Source organism: Zootermopsis nevadensis, unplaced genomic scaffold (genome assembly GCF_977971745.1).
Source record: "Zootermopsis nevadensis isolate Lab colony 2312 unplaced genomic scaffold, Znev_1.0 Znev_ptg000016l, whole genome shotgun sequence".
Classification (NCBI taxonomy): domain Eukaryota; kingdom Metazoa; phylum Arthropoda; class Insecta; order Blattodea; family Termopsidae; genus Zootermopsis; species Zootermopsis nevadensis.
In genome coordinates this window covers 7,148,491-7,168,916 of record NW_028259148.1, presented here as the reverse complement: position 1 = coordinate 7,168,916, position 20,426 = coordinate 7,148,491, and the positions used below count along the sequence as shown (strand labels likewise).

Sequence of the window (20,426 nt, the reverse complement as noted above, 5' to 3'; positions counted from 1 at the left end):
TATTGTCACGACTGTATGAAGGTACAGGGCTTAGTACATAACATATACATTACCATACTTTTAATCGTAATGTAACATCTCTGTCTTTGCTAATATTTTTATGCTAACTATACACATTTCAGTAATGTAGATACTGCACAACTTTCAGGTTTCTTCTGTTGTCATAGTCCAGAAGAACACATCCAGAATTGTATATGGATCACTGTGGAAACCTGAAATCTATCTTAGATCGTCTGCCGTATAACATACACAGAAGTGACTAATTCTTTAGTCCAGATTCTTTATTAAAAAGTTGATAGGTATTCAACTGGTCCCGCGCCGTAGCCGCACGGTCTGAGGCATCATGCTTCGTACTGGTGATACGGAATGCGCGCTGGTTCAAGTCTCGGGGAAAGAAATTTCTTATGAGATTTATGACCGGTGTATGGGACCGGTGCCAACCCAGCATCGTGAGGAGATTGGGGAGCTACAATGGGTAGCATAATCTGGTCATGAGAACTAGCAATGGCTAGGGGTTCATCATGCTGACCACACGTCAGCCTGTATCTGGATGGATGATCGTTCACCTCTGCTTAGGCATGTGAACGTGAGGCCAGCAGACAGCTAGTCGGCTTTGGCTCTCAGAGGGCTGTTACGCCACAGATTATTATTATTAGGTATTCAACTGGTCAAGAAATATTGTGCTTTTATGCAATCTGAATGTTCTCTAATGCCTGCCAGTTGGTTGTATTCTGAGTTATTTTAATCTAAACTTCACAACCTTTTTCTCTGTTATATATTTTAATGTTGTTCTTCCATTTATGACTGTAGATTCTGTGAACTTTAAATATGTTGATGAATGTTCAGGTTTAATAAAAGGCAGGGACATTTTTTGGCCATTTGCTTCTGAAGGATGTTCTATGGAGGTAGTCAAAATTACATCATAAATGTATATAGTACAAGCATGATATTTTCATCTTATGAACATGTTACATTTGCCTGATTCACAGTCTTGGTTATTGTATTGTATTTTGCAGGGCCAGATATGCCTAAGAACAATATCATACTAGCAGTTAGCTGGACTGGAATTTATTTTGTTGATGATGAAGAGCAAGTTCTGTTGGAGTTGTCATTCCCAGAAATCACTGGTGTAGTTCACAATAAGTAAGTTCAGTTGCATTAATACCTGAAAGTTGTAATATATACCCATACTTTTATCTGCTTTTAAATAATAATTAAATTCACTTATCTGTTTTAATATGTTACATTAACAGCCAAATGACCAATTACAGGTACAGCAAAAGAACAGAAAAGACAAACTAATTAATACAATAAAAATAACAATAAATCAATTATGATAACATTTCATAATTATGCTAGACAAAAGAACTTAGTACAGAAAGCACACAAACAGCGAAGAATATTTACTTTAAAATATGGTTATGTATGATGAAGTTTAGACCTAACTAAAATAAAATATAACATCAGAAGACTGTCATTGTTACAACCCATCTCCCAAACTGTCATTTTAATACACATTTTCTAGCCAAAACTTTATACATATATCTTGTTTCCCCCATGCATGATACTTTTACTACTCATCTCATCCTTCTTAAAAAATGTATTTCATGAAATGGGATTAACATTTTAAAAATTGTCAACTTTATAGGACTAATCTAGGGGGAGCCCCTTCATTTTCACTTTCAACAATCCATGGTCATGACTTTGTGTTCCAATGTGTGACTGCTGAGGATTTCCATGAACTGGTGAACTACATGCTGGATGGCTTGAAGAAACGCTCTCGGTATGTCATAGCACTACAGGACTACAGCCCACCGGGTATGTCACACCTTTCAGATTTTAAACTTGATTATTACTTTCATTCTACATGTTAGAGTAAGATAATTTCATTAACATTTTGTGTATGTGAGCTGACCCGTCGCTGTTGTAGACTTTACTTCATATGACCTGGAAAGTTGTTGTTATCTGCTTTCACAGCTTTCAGCCAGTGCATGTACCACTGCTGGAAGCATTCTTGTAACCTTTGTCTTGTGATCTTAAGTGCTACTGTCATAACCTCTTCTGTTGAGTGGAATTTGCCTCTCTTCAAGAGAGGTTTAATTCTTGAGAAGAGTTTGTAATCATCAGAGACTAGATTTAGAGAGGACAGTGGTATCATTCTTGGTCTGATACTTTTGTACCAAAGGAGACCAAGAAGCTGGTTACAGATTAACCAATTTTCAGATTTTCAAAAGTGAAGGTGTTTATAACTAATGGCTTCGTACAGTTCGTGAATGTATGTTTCTGCACATCACCTTGTTTATTTATGTATGCTTTTTTCCAAAATGAAGTCACATAAACACTGCATTTTTCAGAGGCCATTAAAAACGTTGACAGACTTTTTTACTGTACTTCACATAAATTGGTTAAGTTATTATTTACTCTCTAGTATTCAGGTTCCTGAGAAGTTCGTTAACTCCACAGGAGTTAGGCAAAAAGTCGTATCAGCTGCGGACAACTGCCCAACGTTCCAGAGACCGTCTCCACCTCCATCATCAGGGCTCATTCTCCTAATGATGGAGACTGAGATTGTCTCCAAAACATTGGGCTTTTGTCTGTAACTGACACAGCTTGTTCCTCAAGACAATTTTATTGAAAATATATTATCTTGATAAGGGATATAATACTGTTTTCTTTAAATTTGCCACTTCTATGTGTAGTTGATTAAATTTTATACTTAGTTATATTTTTCAGTATATATAAACTGTAAGGGACTGAATATGTGATGAAAGTGTAATATTTTCATACAGTTGATGGTCAGTCAGTCCTCATACTACAGAAGGGAGATGTGATTGAGTTAACAGATGGAAACCTAGGAGAAAGTGTACTGTCAGGTGACTGGGGTGAAGGCTACTGTGAGAGGACACGAATGAAGGGATGCTTCCCTGTAGAGAGTGTGTATGTGCTGCCTGCAATAAAACGTCCACCATCAGATATCTTAGTAAGTAAACTGTACTGTTCCATCACAATTATGTCATATTACAGAAAATTAGTGTAATTCTATGCATAGAAATAATTTATACCAGTGCCATTGCATCCAGGTGGGATCTAGGACCTGCCCATTATCTGGGCCCCTGCTTTTCCCAGTTACCTTGGATAATCAGTTGGTTAAGATATCTCTTGTTTTCATGGAACCTGAAGATTAATTACAGTGTCTGCCACTGGACATATTACAATAGGTATACGTACATTTTCTGGTTCTTTTGGGAAAGAAGAGTATTAGCTAGGTTTATGATTTCCCTCTTCATCAATGCTTCTTTAGGTGCATTCAGAACTAAAAGTAGTAAAAATATTCCCATCAACTTACCATATCATAATAGCTCGAGAAATGATAGTTCATGAAATTTGATATTGGGAAGTTGAAGTTTGTTACACATAAAAGCCTTGTCTAGTTCATTAACAATGAAACAGTGTCTTTAAAGTTTAACTTATTAAATTGTTAAACTATTTGGTAATTTAACCCAAAGGTTCAATGCTGCTAATACCAAAATCACCCCTTAGACATGATTTTGGGCACCTTATATAAAGAGGAGAAAATGCACAGAATAAAGAGAGTTTTCAATTTATTTATTCTAGGCTTTATTCAAGAAAGAAGGTGCATTTGGTAAACAGAGCAAGCAGCAGATAAACTTGACACTCACTCGTCGTAAGATGTACACACTGGCTAAATATGCCAGTCAACATTTCAGGTGGGTTGATGTGAACATTCTTGTAGTTTTACAAAGCGGGGAATTTCAGTGTTTCTTGCTCAAGATACTGGAGTTTCTAATTGCTGTCTTACAAAATGTTATTTCAGAGATATAGATGTAGGATTTGGAAGTTTTTTGTCACCTAGCATACATCATAAGTGTTGTAGAATTTATTGTACTGGGACAGGGGAAAGATGGTGGTAAATATTTGTAATTTTTTTAAATCACTGGTATAATGTATACCAGGGATGATGAATCCGTTGTTGGAAATACATTTTTCTTGATATTTTAGTATTAGTATTATTATTATTATCATCGTATATATGCCTTTATCTCCCAAGTGCTCTTTTCCCTTTGCATTTTCTGATTTGAATGTTCTATGCATTTTATCATCATTACATTAAGAATGCAACTTATAAATTAATGGTTCTGTGTACAGGGCCAATCAACCTGTCACAATCCCCAAAGGTCAAATGATGACATCAGCGAGGCGCACCACACAGGAGGAACTGTGGAAACACTCCCGAGAGCCTCTGAAGAAACCACTGTTGCAGAAACTGATGGACCATGAAGAATTGGCTGCTGAAGCTTGCATAGCATTCACTGCTATCCTGAAATACATGGGGGACCTGCCAACCAGACATGCACGTGCTGGTATAGAGTATACAGACAAGATATTCAGTGGTGCACTGAAAAATGTAAGATACTTCAATTTAATATGAACTGTGAGTTATTAGAACTGTACAGACAATATTTTGGAACAACAGTAATAAGTCAGAATTGTATTCACATGGAAGTTAACAACACATTAAATTCAGGGAATGCTTCAGAATTTATATTCCTGTCTAAGAACATAAAGATTAAAATGTAATAACTATAATTTTATGATTTGATTTGTAATTGTGTGAAAATTGCCTCTTACCCTAAGGAAGCCCGTACATTAATAGTGCTTGAGAACAGGGTGTTGAGGAAAATATTTAGACTTGGAAAGATGAGGTAGCAGAACAAAGGAGAAAATTACATAGTGAGGATACTGAAAAGCTTCATAATTTATACTCTTCATCAAATGTTTTAGAGTGATAAAATGGAGTGTGAGAAATTCTTACAAATTTTGTTCAGAAGACATGAACAGGAGAGCCCATCTGGGGAATCTTGAAGAACTAGTATGTGAGGATGTTAACTGAATCAGCATGCTCAGAATGAGATCGGATGATAGACTGCCGTCAGTACAGTAATGAACTTTTGATTCCATAAAAGCAGGGAATTTTTTGATCTATTGAAATACTATCAGTTTCTCAGTAAGGACTGTGTTCCAGGGAGTTAGTTTATTTTTATTTATTATCTATTTCAATATTTGATTCCACAAATGTTTTATGGGCCAAAAGGGTACATTGGTACAAAGCACTATTGAGAAGCATTATTGAAAAAATATAAAGTTATTACAGATGGATTGTTTACTCTGCAGGATATGTTACGTGATGAGATATATTGCCAGATAATGAAACAGCTGACAGACAACAGGAACCGGCTGAGTGAGGAACGAGGATGGGAACTTATGTGGCTGGCTACTGGGGTGTTCTCTTGTAGTCAAACTCTGATGAAGGTAAACTTTATATTACATTTATAAATATGTAGAATTGAGTGGTATATAAAGAAAGATTTTAGAATATTACTGTGTGCACTACATCCTCAATTTAAAAGAGTTATGGGGGGGAACACTTGTCCAGCAATGCTGATTGTCTGTTAAATTGCACAGTTGTTTTTATGATGCCAGTAATGCATCCTTGGCCAATAATTTCAATTAGGAACACCATTAAACAAATTAGTAATATGAAGTGGACACCAACAATGACACAAGATTCATTAAAACACTGCAGTGTGAATAGATAATGAAGCACAAAAAATCCAATGATCATTAGCAGACTTTTTAGTTTTAATGTCCACTAATGCCTTCTGTCCAGTAAATACCAGACTGTGCCTGTTAAATCTGAAACCTGTTAAACAGAGGGTTTTTTTTTCATAGGAGTGATTAATCACTTTCATTATGGTAGATACGAGGTGCGATCGGAAAGTTTCAAGACTGTGTCAATAGAGGGCGAACCGGATGTAGTACGAGCTTCTGCCTTTAGGGGGTGCGGCCTACATTCATAGTGAATCAGTGTGCCAGCCGGCATCATCGAATTAGCATTTGTTTCTTAGTTACGGGCGCTTTGGTAGTGCATTACACCGACCCTCCTGCGATTTCGGAATGGCAGATTTTCATGAGTGCATCAAATTTTGCCAAAACGGCTACGGAAACCTATGAAATGCTAAAGCAAGCATTTGGGGAGTCCGCAATGGGTCGTGCACAAACTTTTGTGTGGCATTCACGTTTTAAAAATGGCCGAACCTCTGTCGACCATCTTCGAGCACAACCCCCGAAAATGTTACGAAGATTCGGCAGGCCATTCACGAAGATCGACGTCGTACCATCAACGACTTGTGCGACATTGTTGGGATAGGCTATGGGACCTGTCAGCTGATTCTAAAGGAAGAACTCCACATGCGACGCATCCTGCCTGAGGACCAGAAGCAGAATCGACTTCTCGTTTGTCAGGAGCTCAAAGATCTTGCAAGAACCGATCCCAACTTCCTTTCTAAGCTCCGTGTGACTTCTTCCTCTTCCCAAAGATGAAAATTCAGCTAAAGGGAAGGAGATTTGAGACGATAGAAGAGATTCAGGCAGAATCGCAGATGGTGCTTGACAGGCTGACAAAGAAAGATTTCCAGGGATGCTTCCAGGCTTGGCAGCGGCGCTGGGATTGTTGTGTTCACTCCCAGGGGAACTACTTCGAGGGTGATGGATGAATTTAATACCTGAGATAAGTGTACGGGTTTTTATAGGCGCAGTCTGGAAACTTTCCGATCGCACCTCGTATAATTTAGATAACAATCAGAGGAAAAGAGATGCTTTTGTCCAATTTGGTAATTAAAATTTTATGCATTTCTGTTGTGATATTAAATTCTGATTTTATATCCATTCATGGCATGTGCCTATGGTCACTGCTGATTCATGCATGATAATCAGAAACCAGGAAAATAATTTAACGTGCCAATAAGAAATGTACCCCACTCCATTGGCAGTGACTACCACTTTCTCAAAAATGACTCTGCTTCATGTAGTTAGTGTTAGTAAATTGGTTTGTTAGTTAGTTATTGTCTTGAGAAATTCTACATAAAAATAGTTTATGTTTGTGCTTGACATGCTTAACTTTTTATTATTTCAGGAACTAACACAGTTTCTACGTTCTCGTCAACATCCTGTTGCACGAGATTCTTTGCACCGCATTCATAGAATTCTCAGGAATGGTCAGAGGAAATATCCACCTCACCAAGTCGAAGTTGAAGCTATCCAGCATAAGTCCACTCAGATCTTCCACAAGGTCTACTTCCCTGATGACAATGATGAGGTAATTAGAGTATGATTGTGAGCCATGCTCCATGGCTCGAGTAAGATGAGTAGTTTATCTGTACCTTTCCCATCATGCTTCATGAACCTTGGTGGATCACCAAGTGTCTGGCTTTGCCTTGTACAGAGTTTGGGTTTCTGTAAGCAGTCTGTGTCTGATTCTCACCCTGGGTGGATCTCTAAGCTGCAGGTATGTTAAATCAGGTTTCATATGGGTTGGTTTTAAATTACATCTTAGCGATACTGTGGGGTAAGAATCCACCTTCATAAACATTGAAACTATGATTAAAAATTGTTTCATAGACAGACTGTCAATGTAACATTCTATTTTGGGACTTATTTCTTTTGTTTGTTTGAGTAATCCTAAGAACTACATCAGCTCCTCAGGAGAGAAGAGTTATGTTGGACTTTATTCTTATCTGGTTTTTATTTTGAAACTCTGGGGGTTCATTCTGTTTTGGTTTTTTTCAAGCACCAAGAAGGACAGTAGCAGAGTTGTTTACTATAAACTGTAGGGTTTATTAAAGTATTACTGTTTTTTTTTAAATATTCATACAAAATAACCAAGAACTTTGTGTTCAGGTTTGGTTTTTAAACTATCTTCTCTTCATTCCAAGGCTTTTGAAGTGGATTCTGCTACCCGTGCTAGAGACTTGTGTCAGACTATATCAGAACGGTTGGATCTACGCACAAGTGAAGGTTTTAGCTTGTTTGTGAAGCTATGGGATAAGGTGTTCTCTGTCCCTGAAGGAGATTTCTTTTTTGATTTTGTCCGCCTGCTTACTGACTGGATGAAGAAGGCACGGCCATCACGTAGTGGTAAGAAAAAACTACTTTGAAATGTAAATACAGTGAAGATCAATTTATAATGAAAGTATCAGTTTTGCAGATACTTGCCCATCACTATAAATATGATATTTTAAGTTTAGTTTAAGTCCAGTTATATTTAAAAATATTTTGTATAAACTGAATCATCAAATATGATGATATACCAATTTATCATCAGATGTGCCCTATTCTGGATTAAAATAATTGCCCTATTCTGGATTAAAATAATGAGTTAAATCAAACAGTTTCCAGAACAGTGAGTATCTAACATTTGGCAGCAAAATATTTGTACACCAAATGTCAGGTAAAACTTAAATTTTATAAACTGTTTGTTTTGCTATAAAAATGTAGTCAACCATCTGCTGTATGTATTTTGAAGAAACCATATAAATTATATATAAACTTAACAGGACAGAAATGCATGGTGAAAACATATGTGAAAATTAACAGTACTCAAACTAATGGCAAAGTGAATAATTTAAATCAAACTAATATTGAAGAAGCAACACATATATATAGGCCTTGTTATAATTGCAGTGAGAGTATCTCTGTGGCAGTGCAGCCTTGAATTGGCTCACTCTTCATACCCTACATGATATATGAGTGAATGAGAGAAAAAATAAAAGAATAAGTGGTTTTATTTTTATAATTATATTGTGATGTAATTAATTTATTATAGCTGGAGGTGTTAATTACCAGTATCAGATATTTTTTATGAAGAAATTGTGGCTTAATACAGTCCCTGGAAAGGATAAAAATGCTGATCTTATATTCCACTTTCCACAGGAAATGCCAAAATATCTGAGAGGTGAGTACTAGAAGGTTGTCAGCTTTTTTCAAACTCGCATTTTACGGTTCATAACTTACATTTTGTCAATTTCTGTTGTGTATGTTTTTTTCTTTTCTTGTTTCTTCCATTTTATGTCCTGTATTTTGTCCCATTCTTTAACAGTAACATCCATGAGCACTTTTTGTTTTATTGTTGTATAAAGTAAACATGCAGGGATGAAATATTACACTGATGTGCCATTTCTGATAACTGAATAAATATTGGCTGATATATAGCCAACTTACGTATTTTTATTCATTGATTCTCAAGTGATTAAAATCCATTTCCTGTGTTACTTTTTAAATCAGAATCCCTTGTTATACTATATAAATCTTATATTTGTAGGCTACCACAAAGTCACCAAACATGATGCCATTAATATAGCAGCTCTTCTCTATAGAACTAAATTTGGAGACAGCAGGGCAGAGCTTCAGCTAATTCCGTATGTATGAAAATTTCATTCAACTGATCTATTTATAAAAGTAAAAAATGAATTAATTAATTAATTATTGTAACAATTAACTGTAATTTACATTAAAACATAAGTTGTTATTGCATTTTACTCAGTTTACCTTTAGAGTATACTCCCCCCCCCCCCCCCCCCCAACTTTCTGGTCTCTCATCTCAAGCAAAGGACATGGCTTGAAGGTATTTGAGACCAAAATACTGAGGAAAATATTAGATCGTAGGAAGGAGAAAACTGCATAATATGTACTATTCATCAAATATTATTAGGCTTAAATCTGGGAAAAGTAGATTGGCAGACATATAGTACACATCTGGCTCAGGATAAGGGCTCATGGTGTGCTCTAGTAAACACAGTAATGTGTTCCATAAATGGTAGAGAATGTCTTTACCAGCTTGGAAACTATCAGATTCTTGAGAAGGATTTTGTTCTGTAATGTTAGTTGTGTCTTTCAGTTTACTCATTTTCTGAACCGCAAAGTGACTCTATGTTTCCTTTGAGCAGTTCTTGAACATCAGTTTTCCTGTTAAGGAACTAAGAGGTCCATTATCACCATCATAAAGGCCATGAGAAGCCAGATGTTTTCAGTTTCTGGTTTATTTAAGTAAATGTCAGAAATCAAGCGACTGTTTTTGTAAGGTAATGGCTTTCATAAAATTAGTGTCTTAGCACTAGCAGTATAACTGTAATGTTTGTAAAAATCACTAAGAATGCATTTTTTTCACTACTGTCTTAGTCAAATTCTGGGAGAATTGGTGCCTGCAAATCTATTGAAAATACAGAGCACAAGTGACTGGAAAAAATCTATTTCTTCTGCATTTGCACAAAATTCTGGTGAGTATAATAATGCTTCAATTATATATAATTTAGATTTGGTTGACTACATCTGTACACAACAATTTCACTTTATGTCTTGCGATTACATGTTTCAAGTTATAAACACATCTTCAAGTCATAATTTCCTTTTGCAGTATTCTGTTTTGATTGGAATTTAACAGAAACCATTCTTAACTATTTTTATAATTTTATATTAATTTTGTGATACATTTATATTCAACAGAAGTGAAGTAGTGTGACATAGTTGGCAGTCTCTTGTAAATGTAGTAATGAGCCTTGCATTCTATAAAGGGCAGAAATTTTCTTGACTATCTAAGCAAATTATCAATTTCTCAAGAACTCTGCTCCATGTAGTTAGTTAACACAAACTAATTAGCAGAAGAAAGTACTTATTTATATGTCTTTCAGGTATGAAACCAGATGTTGCAAAGGAAACTTTCCTGCAGTATATCCACATTTGGCCCACTTTTGGATCTGCATTCTTTGACGTAAAACAGACGACTGACAGCAGCTACCCTGAAGTGATTACTGTTGCCATTAACAAGAGGGGTATCAGCATAATCCATCCCCACACCAAGGTACATATTACTTCAGATACTGTTTCTTGTTTTTAACCATACAAATCACAAAGCAAAGCATTATTCTGAATCAGCGCAAATTGAGGCCTACCTGTATATGGTATAGTGTCTTCTTTGGAAAGTTCATAATTAAACACCTAGTCAAGAAATTCACTTCTTTTATGAAATCTGAAGGTTCATTACCATGTTAAAAAATCTATCCTAAGTCAGGTAATAGACCATAATAATAGTAACAACATTCTGTAACACATTTTGTTGCAGGTAATAAAAAAGTGATGTAATTTGATATCTTATCATCTGCACTTAATGCCACCTCGTGTTACATTGTGTTTCTTTTTGGTATATTTTTAATGAACATTACCTACATATAATATTAAGAAAACTGCCACGGTGGTCTAGCGGTTAGAACGCTGGCCTTGTAATCCTGGGGTCCTGGGTTCGATTCCCGGTGGTGCCCAAATTTATAACTTGTGTTGGGCAAGGCCGTGGTCCAGGTATCACGGAGTTTTCCTCCGGGGCTTCCCCGGTTTCTCCATGGCATCCCAACAATTACTTCACATTCATCATCATTTACATACAGATGAAGGCAATGGCAAACCACTTCTGAATCATCTGCCAAGTAAACAGACCTGTCGTCAGACAGAACACTAATAATAAAAAAAATATATATTAAGAAACATAAGGCTTGTTGACTAGAAATCTGTGCAACAGAGAAGTAGACTTTATGAGTTTTACAGGACACAGACATCAGAGAAGAATCAACCTCCTTGTTTGACTTGGTTAGTAATACCATGGTTATGACATGCATACTTCTTGGACATGTAATATCTGCATATTTGTTTGCAGGAAATTTTGGCTGTGCATCCATTCACCTGCATTTCCAATTGGTCATCAGGGAATACATTCTTTCATGTCTCAATTGGGAACCTGGTGCGTGGCTCCAAGCTTCTTTGTGAGACCTCACTTGGCTACAAAATGGATGACTTGCTTACATCATACACATCCCTCTTGTGCTCCTCCTTCAATGTTGGACACACACAGTTCTGATCATTCAGTGATTATGTCATTTCACCTCACTTTATATCCCTTTTGGGACAGAATTGGCCAAAGAAATATGTATATAAAAATTTTCCCTCAGTAAATTATTTAACTTTATTTGTATAGGTTATATAATGTTAAATATAAATATGAACCTGAATAATAAATTGAGAATTACAGACATTGTGGTATTAAGTTCTTATGGTATAATTTAAGGTATTATCCCAGAATTTTCCCAGACAGGCTGAGGAACAAGACAAGATAGACAGCCACAATTCTGAAGTTCAAACATGGAATCTCTAATATATGAAGCAGAAATGCTCACCATTTAACTGCTCAAAATTTTGGTTCTGTTAGACACATTTGAAATTGGTTTGTTAAATTGATCACAAATGCATACCATGGGAAAATAATTTTATTTTCATGATGAAGGAATTTCATGTATATTTCGTAAGTTGAATGGGGGAAAAAATCATTCACACAAAATGACTTACATAAATAAAATTCCTCATTGTGTAATATCCTACCCAAGCACATTTCCCACCTCCTTTATCCCTCTTATGTCCTAATATTTTCCTTCATGTGTAAATCATTTTTACATTTATGCCCAACCCTCAAGCTGGAGGATGCCTCGTTGTCAGCTGACTTTGGCTCCTTATGCAATATTTTTACAGCTACTATCCATACATGGAAACTGTCTCCATTGGATGATGTGCCAGGCTGTTATTATACCTTACATAAATGGAACATGATATTACCACTGCATTACAACTCCCAAGGAAAATCACATCTACTTCACTATTAATCACAGCTCTGAGTTCCGGTGCCCCTTAAATAGGGCAGAGGTGCTAAACTATCGTGGTAACAAAATATTCTCCAAAGTGCGGCTGCCTTGTTCCGTCTCGCAGAGGATCGTGAAGAGTTTAGTGATGTGATCGCCAACCTTTGCTAGCAGAGAAGGCACTCGAAGAATAAGATATTGTGCATTTCATCATATCAGCTTCTCTGTGGCGTATACAAATCTTGATGCATAGAATATTATATCTTCTTCTGGCTATGTTATTATCATGTATTGTTTTCATTTGTTTCATGTGGAAGGCAAAACCAAAAAGATGTTTTTTATTATTATAATTATTACTGTGTGTCTTGTTAGGTAGCTGTCATGCACTCCAAATATCATTTTTGGACACCATCTCAATAGTAGGTGTTGAGTGATTATTTAGTTTAGTGTTCTCATTTTCTTACTGTGCTAATTCTGTTTTTGGCTCTTGTCGTCAGCATGTTTTCGAAAAGAATGTTATAATATTAAGTAATAGTACTGTTGGTATTATCCATGATTAACCCTTTAAAGCCTAGTGGTAATTATATGTACCACGTGCTGTACATTCCATAATTTGCGTTTTGCTCGGAAGGTTTGTTTATCGGTTTCATATTACTTTCAAAGTAAACAGCATTATCCAGTAGATTTTTGTAATGGTTATGGGTTGTTTTTTAGGTAGGGTGTAAATAATTAAATATTACGACGAGTTTGACTTCAGATGACTAAATCGTCTTTAACTCGTTTATATATTATCACAAAACTTTCAGTTTCACGTTATTAAATAACCACATTGACTGTTTTACTTATCTTTCATTAGAGAATGTAATTTTAATACTGAAATTCGAATATTTTTGTAACTATTTAATTGTTTGAAAAGCTTCATCTTGAGACGTCCATGTCATCGTACAAAAAACTGCAACTTCCGCTAGCTCCCACTCCTGGGTTAATGGAGCAAGGAGCCCAGGTTGCAGGTAATCCCTGCTCAGGTCGGTCCAGGTAAATAGAGTACGTGTATGCAGTGTAATTGTACAGTGATGTGACATGTAATCAAAATATGTGTAACAAAATAGCATTCGCCCACAAACAGGAAAAAAGTATGATGTTATGACAAGTATCAATGGCTGATGTTGGTAATTAACACAATGTAATTGTAGGTATGAAAGGTAGTATCAAAACGTAGGGTTTCTTTTGTATACAGGGACAGGATTTCAAGTGGTGATAAAAGTGCACATATAATCTTAAATAATTCGATACGTGTGTTTACTTCTACAGTTAAGTTTCATGTTTATTGCAGTACATGTCTTGACATGTTCAATCTTCGTGAATCTAGCTCAAGATGGCTACCATATTCGTCGACTGATTGTTTTGTCATTGTGACATGTGAATTCATTCATGAAACATTGTAATGAAGATTTTGCCCATATCTTGCCCTCCTTATTTTAAAACTTATGCTGTATTATTTTTAACTATTACATTGCAGGTTGAACAAAACCAATTCAATTACGTAATTATTCTGGTCATTAAAGCCAGAGCCACATTATGCTCAAGGTAAGAAGTATTGTTATGGAATTAGGTTATTTTTTCGTACATTATGTTCATTTTAAAAACTGTCTTATGCCGGTATCATTGTAATGGTTGCATTATTATTTTGCTTACATTGCATGTTCCTCAGGGCCAGTACTACACGTGCCAAGAAGCAATTGGGTTCTCAAAAGCTTTTTCTGAAATTCTAGAACATTAATCATAATCAGTTACCATGAAATCATGCACAGTAATCCATATCAGAAGTGTACAGAGTGTGGATGAAAGATGTTTTGCATTTTTAAAAATAATGTATTCTTGCAAGTGTTTGTGCTTACTGCGAGGATGTTGAAAAGTTATGTAGGATGTGTAAAATAATGTCTGCTACTTGTACCTCATGGTTATTAAAATTAACATACTATAAGTAATCTTATAAACAATGGATTGCAAGGTCAAAATAACATTTTTCATATTTCTCATCATATTAGACTAACCTATTTTTTGTATTGCTGTGTATATATCGTGTGATACCTTTTAATAGTTAAGAATACATCTTCCATACTTATTCAGATCTTGCCCATTGGACTTGTTTTGTTTTTTCATACTTCAAATTAGAGTACACTGTTAATTTGTAAGTTGGCTGCCATCTGTAGTCAGGTGGAAGCAGTATGAAATATAGTGGTCATAAATTCTTTCCAGGAACACTTGCAGTAATGGAAATTTAATACTTTTACTTTGTTTCAGGACTGCAAACAATATTTAAAATGGATGTACACCACCTTTGTGTATGGAGAAGTGGAAACCTTTTCTAAAGAGGATAGTGATGGGCCAAAGGTTCAGTGATTTGAAAGGACTTTTCAGCACAATGGAAAACATAGGAAGTACAATACCAGCAGATATTGCTGGTAATACATTGATCAACCGCGATGATTCAAGTGAACATATTGAAGGAGAAAGTGATAGAAGTGGAATGGGTAACAGTAATTCTTTAAGTTTAACTGTAGATGTAGCCACTTCACATAGTAATGTTAATGGTAATAATGCAGAAGGCGTAGATCAGCACTTTGAGAATATATATAGTAATTGTGCTGAGGCTTCAAAGAGTGAAGAAAAAAATGGTAATATGGTAGAGCAAGCTGGATCTCTGTATTCATGCTTATGCCAAAATAAAGACCATACTTGTGGAAAGAGATGTAAAGATGAAAATTCTATGCATCCTCCTTGTAAGAGATCTGAAGAACAAAATATAGGAAGTTTGCGCCGTGGTACATCTAGAACTTTATCTTTTGTGAATGGGAAAAGATCTCGGGCTAAATCAGTGAGATCACCAAAGGAAACTGCAAGCTCAAGTAATAAGAAGAAGCGTAACAATTGGGTTCTTAAATTCAATTGTGCTCGTTTGAAAGGAGGTGGTAGTTGTGGGGGGGTGGGATCAGAAACAGACATTCCAGAACCCAATGTTGGTTGTGAATCTTGTATGTGCACAAGTTATCGAAGAACAGAAGAACATCACCTTGGGGCAGGTGTAGTATTTGAAGCTGCACCAAGACAGCTGGAGTCTTACCCAAGCAGTGATTCAAGTACCAGTATCAGTGAAGAAAATGCGGCAGTGGCAGCCCCATCACCAGCAGACCGCTTAATTGACATGTCTAAGTTTAATCCTGCGGACTACCCAATTGAAGATTGTGATGAAAAAGCCAGGCAGGAACGGGCCCGGGAAATGGCAGAGGGTGTCGAACCTCCTCCCGGCTTCTGTCCTGGACAACATATCCAGTTGCTGTGTCCCCCAGAATTAACAATTGACAACCTGACTGCATTATTCCAGACACACTTAAGCATACATTCGGCAGCTCTTACAGCTTTGTCCCAGTTGGATGTGAGTCTTTCATCATCCAGTCAACGTGTTGTTCATACACAGGTGGATTATATTCATTGTTTGGTACCAGACTTATTACAAATAACATCTTGCTCTTTTTATTGGGGCAAAATGGATCGTTTTGAAGCAGAGAAATTGCTGGAAGGTCGTCCTGAAGGAACATTTCTGCTTCGTGACTCAGCACAAGAAGAATATTTATTTTCTGTAAGCTTCCGTAAATATGGGCGTTCACTTCATGCCCGCATTGAACAATGGAATCACCATTTCAGCTTTGATTCTCATGATCCTGGTGTATTTGCATCTCCAACAGTTTGTGGTCTTATTGAACATTATAAGGACCCATCTTGCTGCATGTTCTTTGAACCTATGCTTACGTTTCCTCTCCATCGTAACTTTACTTTTCCCTTGCAACATTTGTGCCGAGCTGTAGTGTGCAGCAAGACTACCTATGACAGTATCAACCAACTCCATCTTCCAAAGGCATTAAAAGGGTACCTGAAAGAATATCATTATAAACAAAGAGTCCGAGTGAAGAGATTTGATCTAGAGCATTAGATTGTTTGAGGAAGTAAATATCATATCACATCAGAACATGCTTTTTTTTAATTCAACAACCAAAGATGGTGCTGTTTAAAAAATAAAAGATGTATATTTATAATTTTAGAACTTACAAGAGCAACTTTTAGTTATATTGCTTTCACCTCTATTCTGCAAAAGTGGATAAGCATAATATATTGATTTGTTGCTCTAGGCAGGTATGTCAAGTCAAAATAAACTCTTCATAGCTCAATAGTTAGAAAGTAGCTGACCGATTTGTTAGTACCTGGTGCAGACAACATGCCATCTTAGACATCCATAGATTAGTGACTGTTTTCTACCAATGAACATGTATAAGTACACAGTTTGCCAGTAAGATGCCTAAGAATAACCAGTTTGCATAATTCTTAGAGTAATGTATTGTAACATGTAATATGAAAGTTTTAAAATCCACTAGTTTCAGAACCAGAATCAATCAGTTGTATGTAAAGAAGCGGCAAAATAGAAGAACCATAACACTGAGAAATTAATCCACTTCAGAACCACTGTTTATATCAGGGGTGGCCAACCCGCGGGCCGCATGTGGCCCGCCTTGAACATTTTACCGGCCCGCGAGATTCATCACACTTTTACAAAATATATTTATTTTATAATGGCCAAAGTAGTGAAAATCAATGTATTAAAAAAATACATTATTTGTGCATCCATATATTCAAAAATTATATTTATATATTTTTTATATTTAATTTTTAGTGCTATATATTTCTTTACAATGTACGCTTAGTATCATTATTATTATATTATCTATGTTTACATGTAAGAATAATAGTAAACACAATAATAATAACTCATTATGTTTCAATTTTTCACTCCAAAAAAATGTCTATAGTGTATCTAAATCTAATATGGGGATATATAATTTTATATGTGGCCCGCGGAGTTATGATGCATTTCCAAAGTGGCCCGAAAGATCATTTGGGTTGGCCACCCCTGGTTTATATAATAGTAATCCTTGTAATTGTGTAATTATTAACTTTATGCAAATCCTTCTCAGGACTGGTATTTATATGTTTACAATTAAGCCTTCGAAGTGTATATAGTTGATTTCTTTCAGCAGTAAAACCACTTAAAAACTGGTGGTTATATTTTATTAACTCTTGTAATTATATGTAATTTTTAACTTTAACAACAAATTAATACCGTAATTTCTGTGTAAAGCACAGTTATGGAAACAGTGGTTCTGCAGTTGAATGCTACTCTTGGTAGAATATAATAATTTGTGGGGGAAAATGTGGCTAGTGACACTTGGCAGAATAGGGGTGCTGAACTTCTTTCATCCTGTTGGTTTATCAAAGAATGCTTACTTTCAACCTTAAGACTGCCTTGTATTGGTTAAGAGCTTGTTTCCCAGATTAAATGAGATGATACCTTGGCCTGGACTTTGTCTAATGTCTGGTATTCTGAACAGAGCACAGTAATTTTTAAACTGGGTGTTTCTGTTCTCAGTGAAAATGTGGAAAGTACCTACTGAATGAAGTCTCAAAGAGAGCTAATTAAAGTCATTGAACAGTCAGTCACATAAATCTATATAAAGAACTGTGATCAGGTGTTGTCAGAAACTGACCTTAGATTAGCTCTTCCCAAGAGACCCAAATGAGTAGGCATCTTCCCTTTTCTCTTCAAACAGGTCCAGTTTTGGAAAATTCTGTTTGGAACACTAGATAACAAACAAAATCCATAAAAATAATTGTAATATACAAACATCTGAAGCTTTTAGATTTTTATGAACACAAGTGGTCTGTTATATATTAAGAGTTCCTGTTTTCTTTGTGAATTGTGAGTTCCATATTCTGCCTTTGGTTTTGTACACAGTAGCTCTGTGAAACATCCTTGCTTGTTTAAAATTGTTTTATTTGACTTTACCCATCATCTAGGTGCTGTAAGATCCACAGTTTTTTAAACACATTGACAGTGGGTAAGTCCAAAAAACAATTTTACACAGTACAGCCTTCAAACTTCAATTAAATCCCCCTTTGTTTCACTTGAACCATGGCCATTTTGGAATTATTGTAGAATTACAAGTATTACTCTAATTTTTTCATGAAGGAGAAATGAGCATCATCCTGTGCCTACTATTGGTATGCTAAGCTTCCTTTAAATGAAAGAATTTCATTATTTTTGTTCATGTTTTATCATTTTCAGTATTGTAAAGCCATGTTTACCTTTTCAGTGCCAGTGTTTACTAACAAACTAGATGGCTTACAGAACCCGAAGGGCCAACAAAATCCAGTCTCCTTCAACTCCTATCTCCCATAGATCCCACCTGAGATTATCCTCCCATCTACGTCTAGGTCTCCCCAGCAGTCTCTTCCCGACCAATAACCGGTGCACACCTCTTGTCCCATCCATGCATGCCACATGCCCCATCCATTTCATTCTTCTTGACTTAATCACCCTGACAATATTGGGGGAGGAGTACAAATTTTTAAGCTCATCATTGCCAGTGTTTACAGACAATACAAAAAGTACCATGCAGTTTTTGTTGAATTTGCAACTATCAAGACTTAATTGTTACTGCATATCATATTCAGTCTTCATGTATGAAACATATTACCTGCCAGCACTCATAATTTTTCACAACTGTCATCATAATGTAGTTTCTTGTAGCAATAAAAGAATGTTGGTTATGGAGGTTTGATTTGCATGATCTGGTCCTACATGAATTGTTGGTTGTGGTGTTTTCTTTCTTTGATTCAGAGATACTGCCTGATACTTGAGAATTTGTGCATTTAACCATAGTAATTTTCAACCTGGTCATCATTAAAGACCATAATTTCACATTCTGGTACTAAGAGGACAAGACTGTGGATTGGATTATTGTATTCCTGCTTGAATTTTCCATCAGAAATCAATGTTGTTTATTAATCTTTTACGTTACCTTGTTGGACAGAGTTTTTGTGTGCTATGGGCAGTGAAACTGCAATGGAGAGGGATTTTGCAAAGTATTTTCTGGTTCCAGTATGGCATGAACAGAATAGAATATACAGAATGGTTTTGGTTGCTAGATTAGCAATGCTCCTAAGACAATGAATTGTGGTATGCTGAGCATATTGGAGTATTAGAATTCATCTCATAATCTACATGAACTGCAGCTATATTAACAGGGTTTTGGTACCATCCTATAATTCTTGTTGATGTTAGAAACTGTATTTACAGAATAAGGAATTTGAAGCAAACATGTTAATATTTGCATAAGTGAACTTTTTGTTAAGTATTCTCTGTCCATGTGTTTGACTTTGTACTCAATGCAAAGAGCAGAGTGCAACATATTTCATTCATTCACATGTGCATTTTATGTTCACTTATGTAAGTTATATTTTTAAAACTGGAAATGTATATAACTGCATTTTGTGCTGTTACTTGTGTTGTTAATTTAGTGGGTAAAAACATAAATCAGAAAGAAAAACAAAGCTCTTTTAAATGCTAATAAGGAGAAGTTGGTCTAGAATTAAAGACAGAGAAAATTATGTACTTTTTCAAGAAATATTGTTAGGATGATCAAGGATATTAAAATAGATGAGGAAATAGGGTTTGTGGGAATTGATTTGATTCATCTGGCTCTGGATAGGGAATGGTTGCATGCTCTTGTGAACACCATAATGAATCTTAGTTAACCCAGTTATGTTCCATTCTTGCTTTAATATACCTGTACTTTGGAACCTTCAGTTACACAATCTGTATTGTTAAGCTTCATATACCTCAGGATAAGCCACTGGTTTTAATCCGTAGACCTGAGAGACTAGTTGTAGTAGGCAGTGACATCTGTTCTGAACAAATGTGAAGTGCCATTATCTAAGTGAAAGTTTTGTCTTCCATCATATTCAAAACCTCAAATACATTTGTAAAAAGTGACCTCAGTG

The 20,426-nt window shown here is 35.8% G+C and overlaps 2 protein-coding genes across 3 annotated transcripts in view; both read left to right on the top strand.

The window, feature by feature from the left end:
* The window catches only part of LOC110837492 (myosin-VIIa-like), a 33,658-nt gene extending 21,723 nt beyond the window's left edge, over window positions 1-11,935 (top strand). For both annotated transcript variants that reach the window (XM_087349532.1, XM_087349531.1), the window contains exons 27-39: window positions 1,017-1,143; window positions 1,649-1,818; window positions 2,790-2,980; window positions 3,616-3,728; window positions 4,168-4,426; window positions 5,194-5,331; window positions 6,995-7,177; window positions 7,794-7,995; window positions 8,684-8,812; window positions 9,179-9,275; window positions 10,036-10,133; window positions 10,545-10,714; window positions 11,561-11,935. In XM_087349532.1, coding sequence (XP_087205658.1) covers window positions 1,017-1,143; window positions 1,649-1,818; window positions 2,790-2,980; window positions 3,616-3,728; window positions 4,168-4,426; window positions 5,194-5,331; window positions 6,995-7,177; window positions 7,794-7,995; window positions 8,684-8,812; window positions 9,179-9,275; window positions 10,036-10,133; window positions 10,545-10,714; window positions 11,561-11,761 — 2,078 coding nt within the window. In that variant the 3' untranslated portion in view covers window positions 11,762-11,935. The remainder of the gene's footprint in view (window positions 1-1,016; window positions 1,144-1,648; window positions 1,819-2,789; window positions 2,981-3,615; window positions 3,729-4,167; window positions 4,427-5,193; window positions 5,332-6,994; window positions 7,178-7,793; window positions 7,996-8,683; window positions 8,813-9,178; window positions 9,276-10,035; window positions 10,134-10,544; window positions 10,715-11,560) is intronic.
* Window positions 11,936-14,880: 2,945 nt separating this feature from the next.
* On the top strand, window positions 14,881-19,197 carry LOC110837486 (Suppressor of cytokine signaling at 36E). Its single transcript, XM_087349533.1, has one exon. The coding sequence runs from the start codon at window positions 14,881-14,883 to the stop codon at window positions 16,522-16,524; it is 1,644 nt and encodes a 547-aa protein (XP_087205659.1). The 3' UTR covers window positions 16,525-19,197.
* The last annotated feature ends 1,229 nt before the right edge of the window (window positions 19,198-20,426 follow it).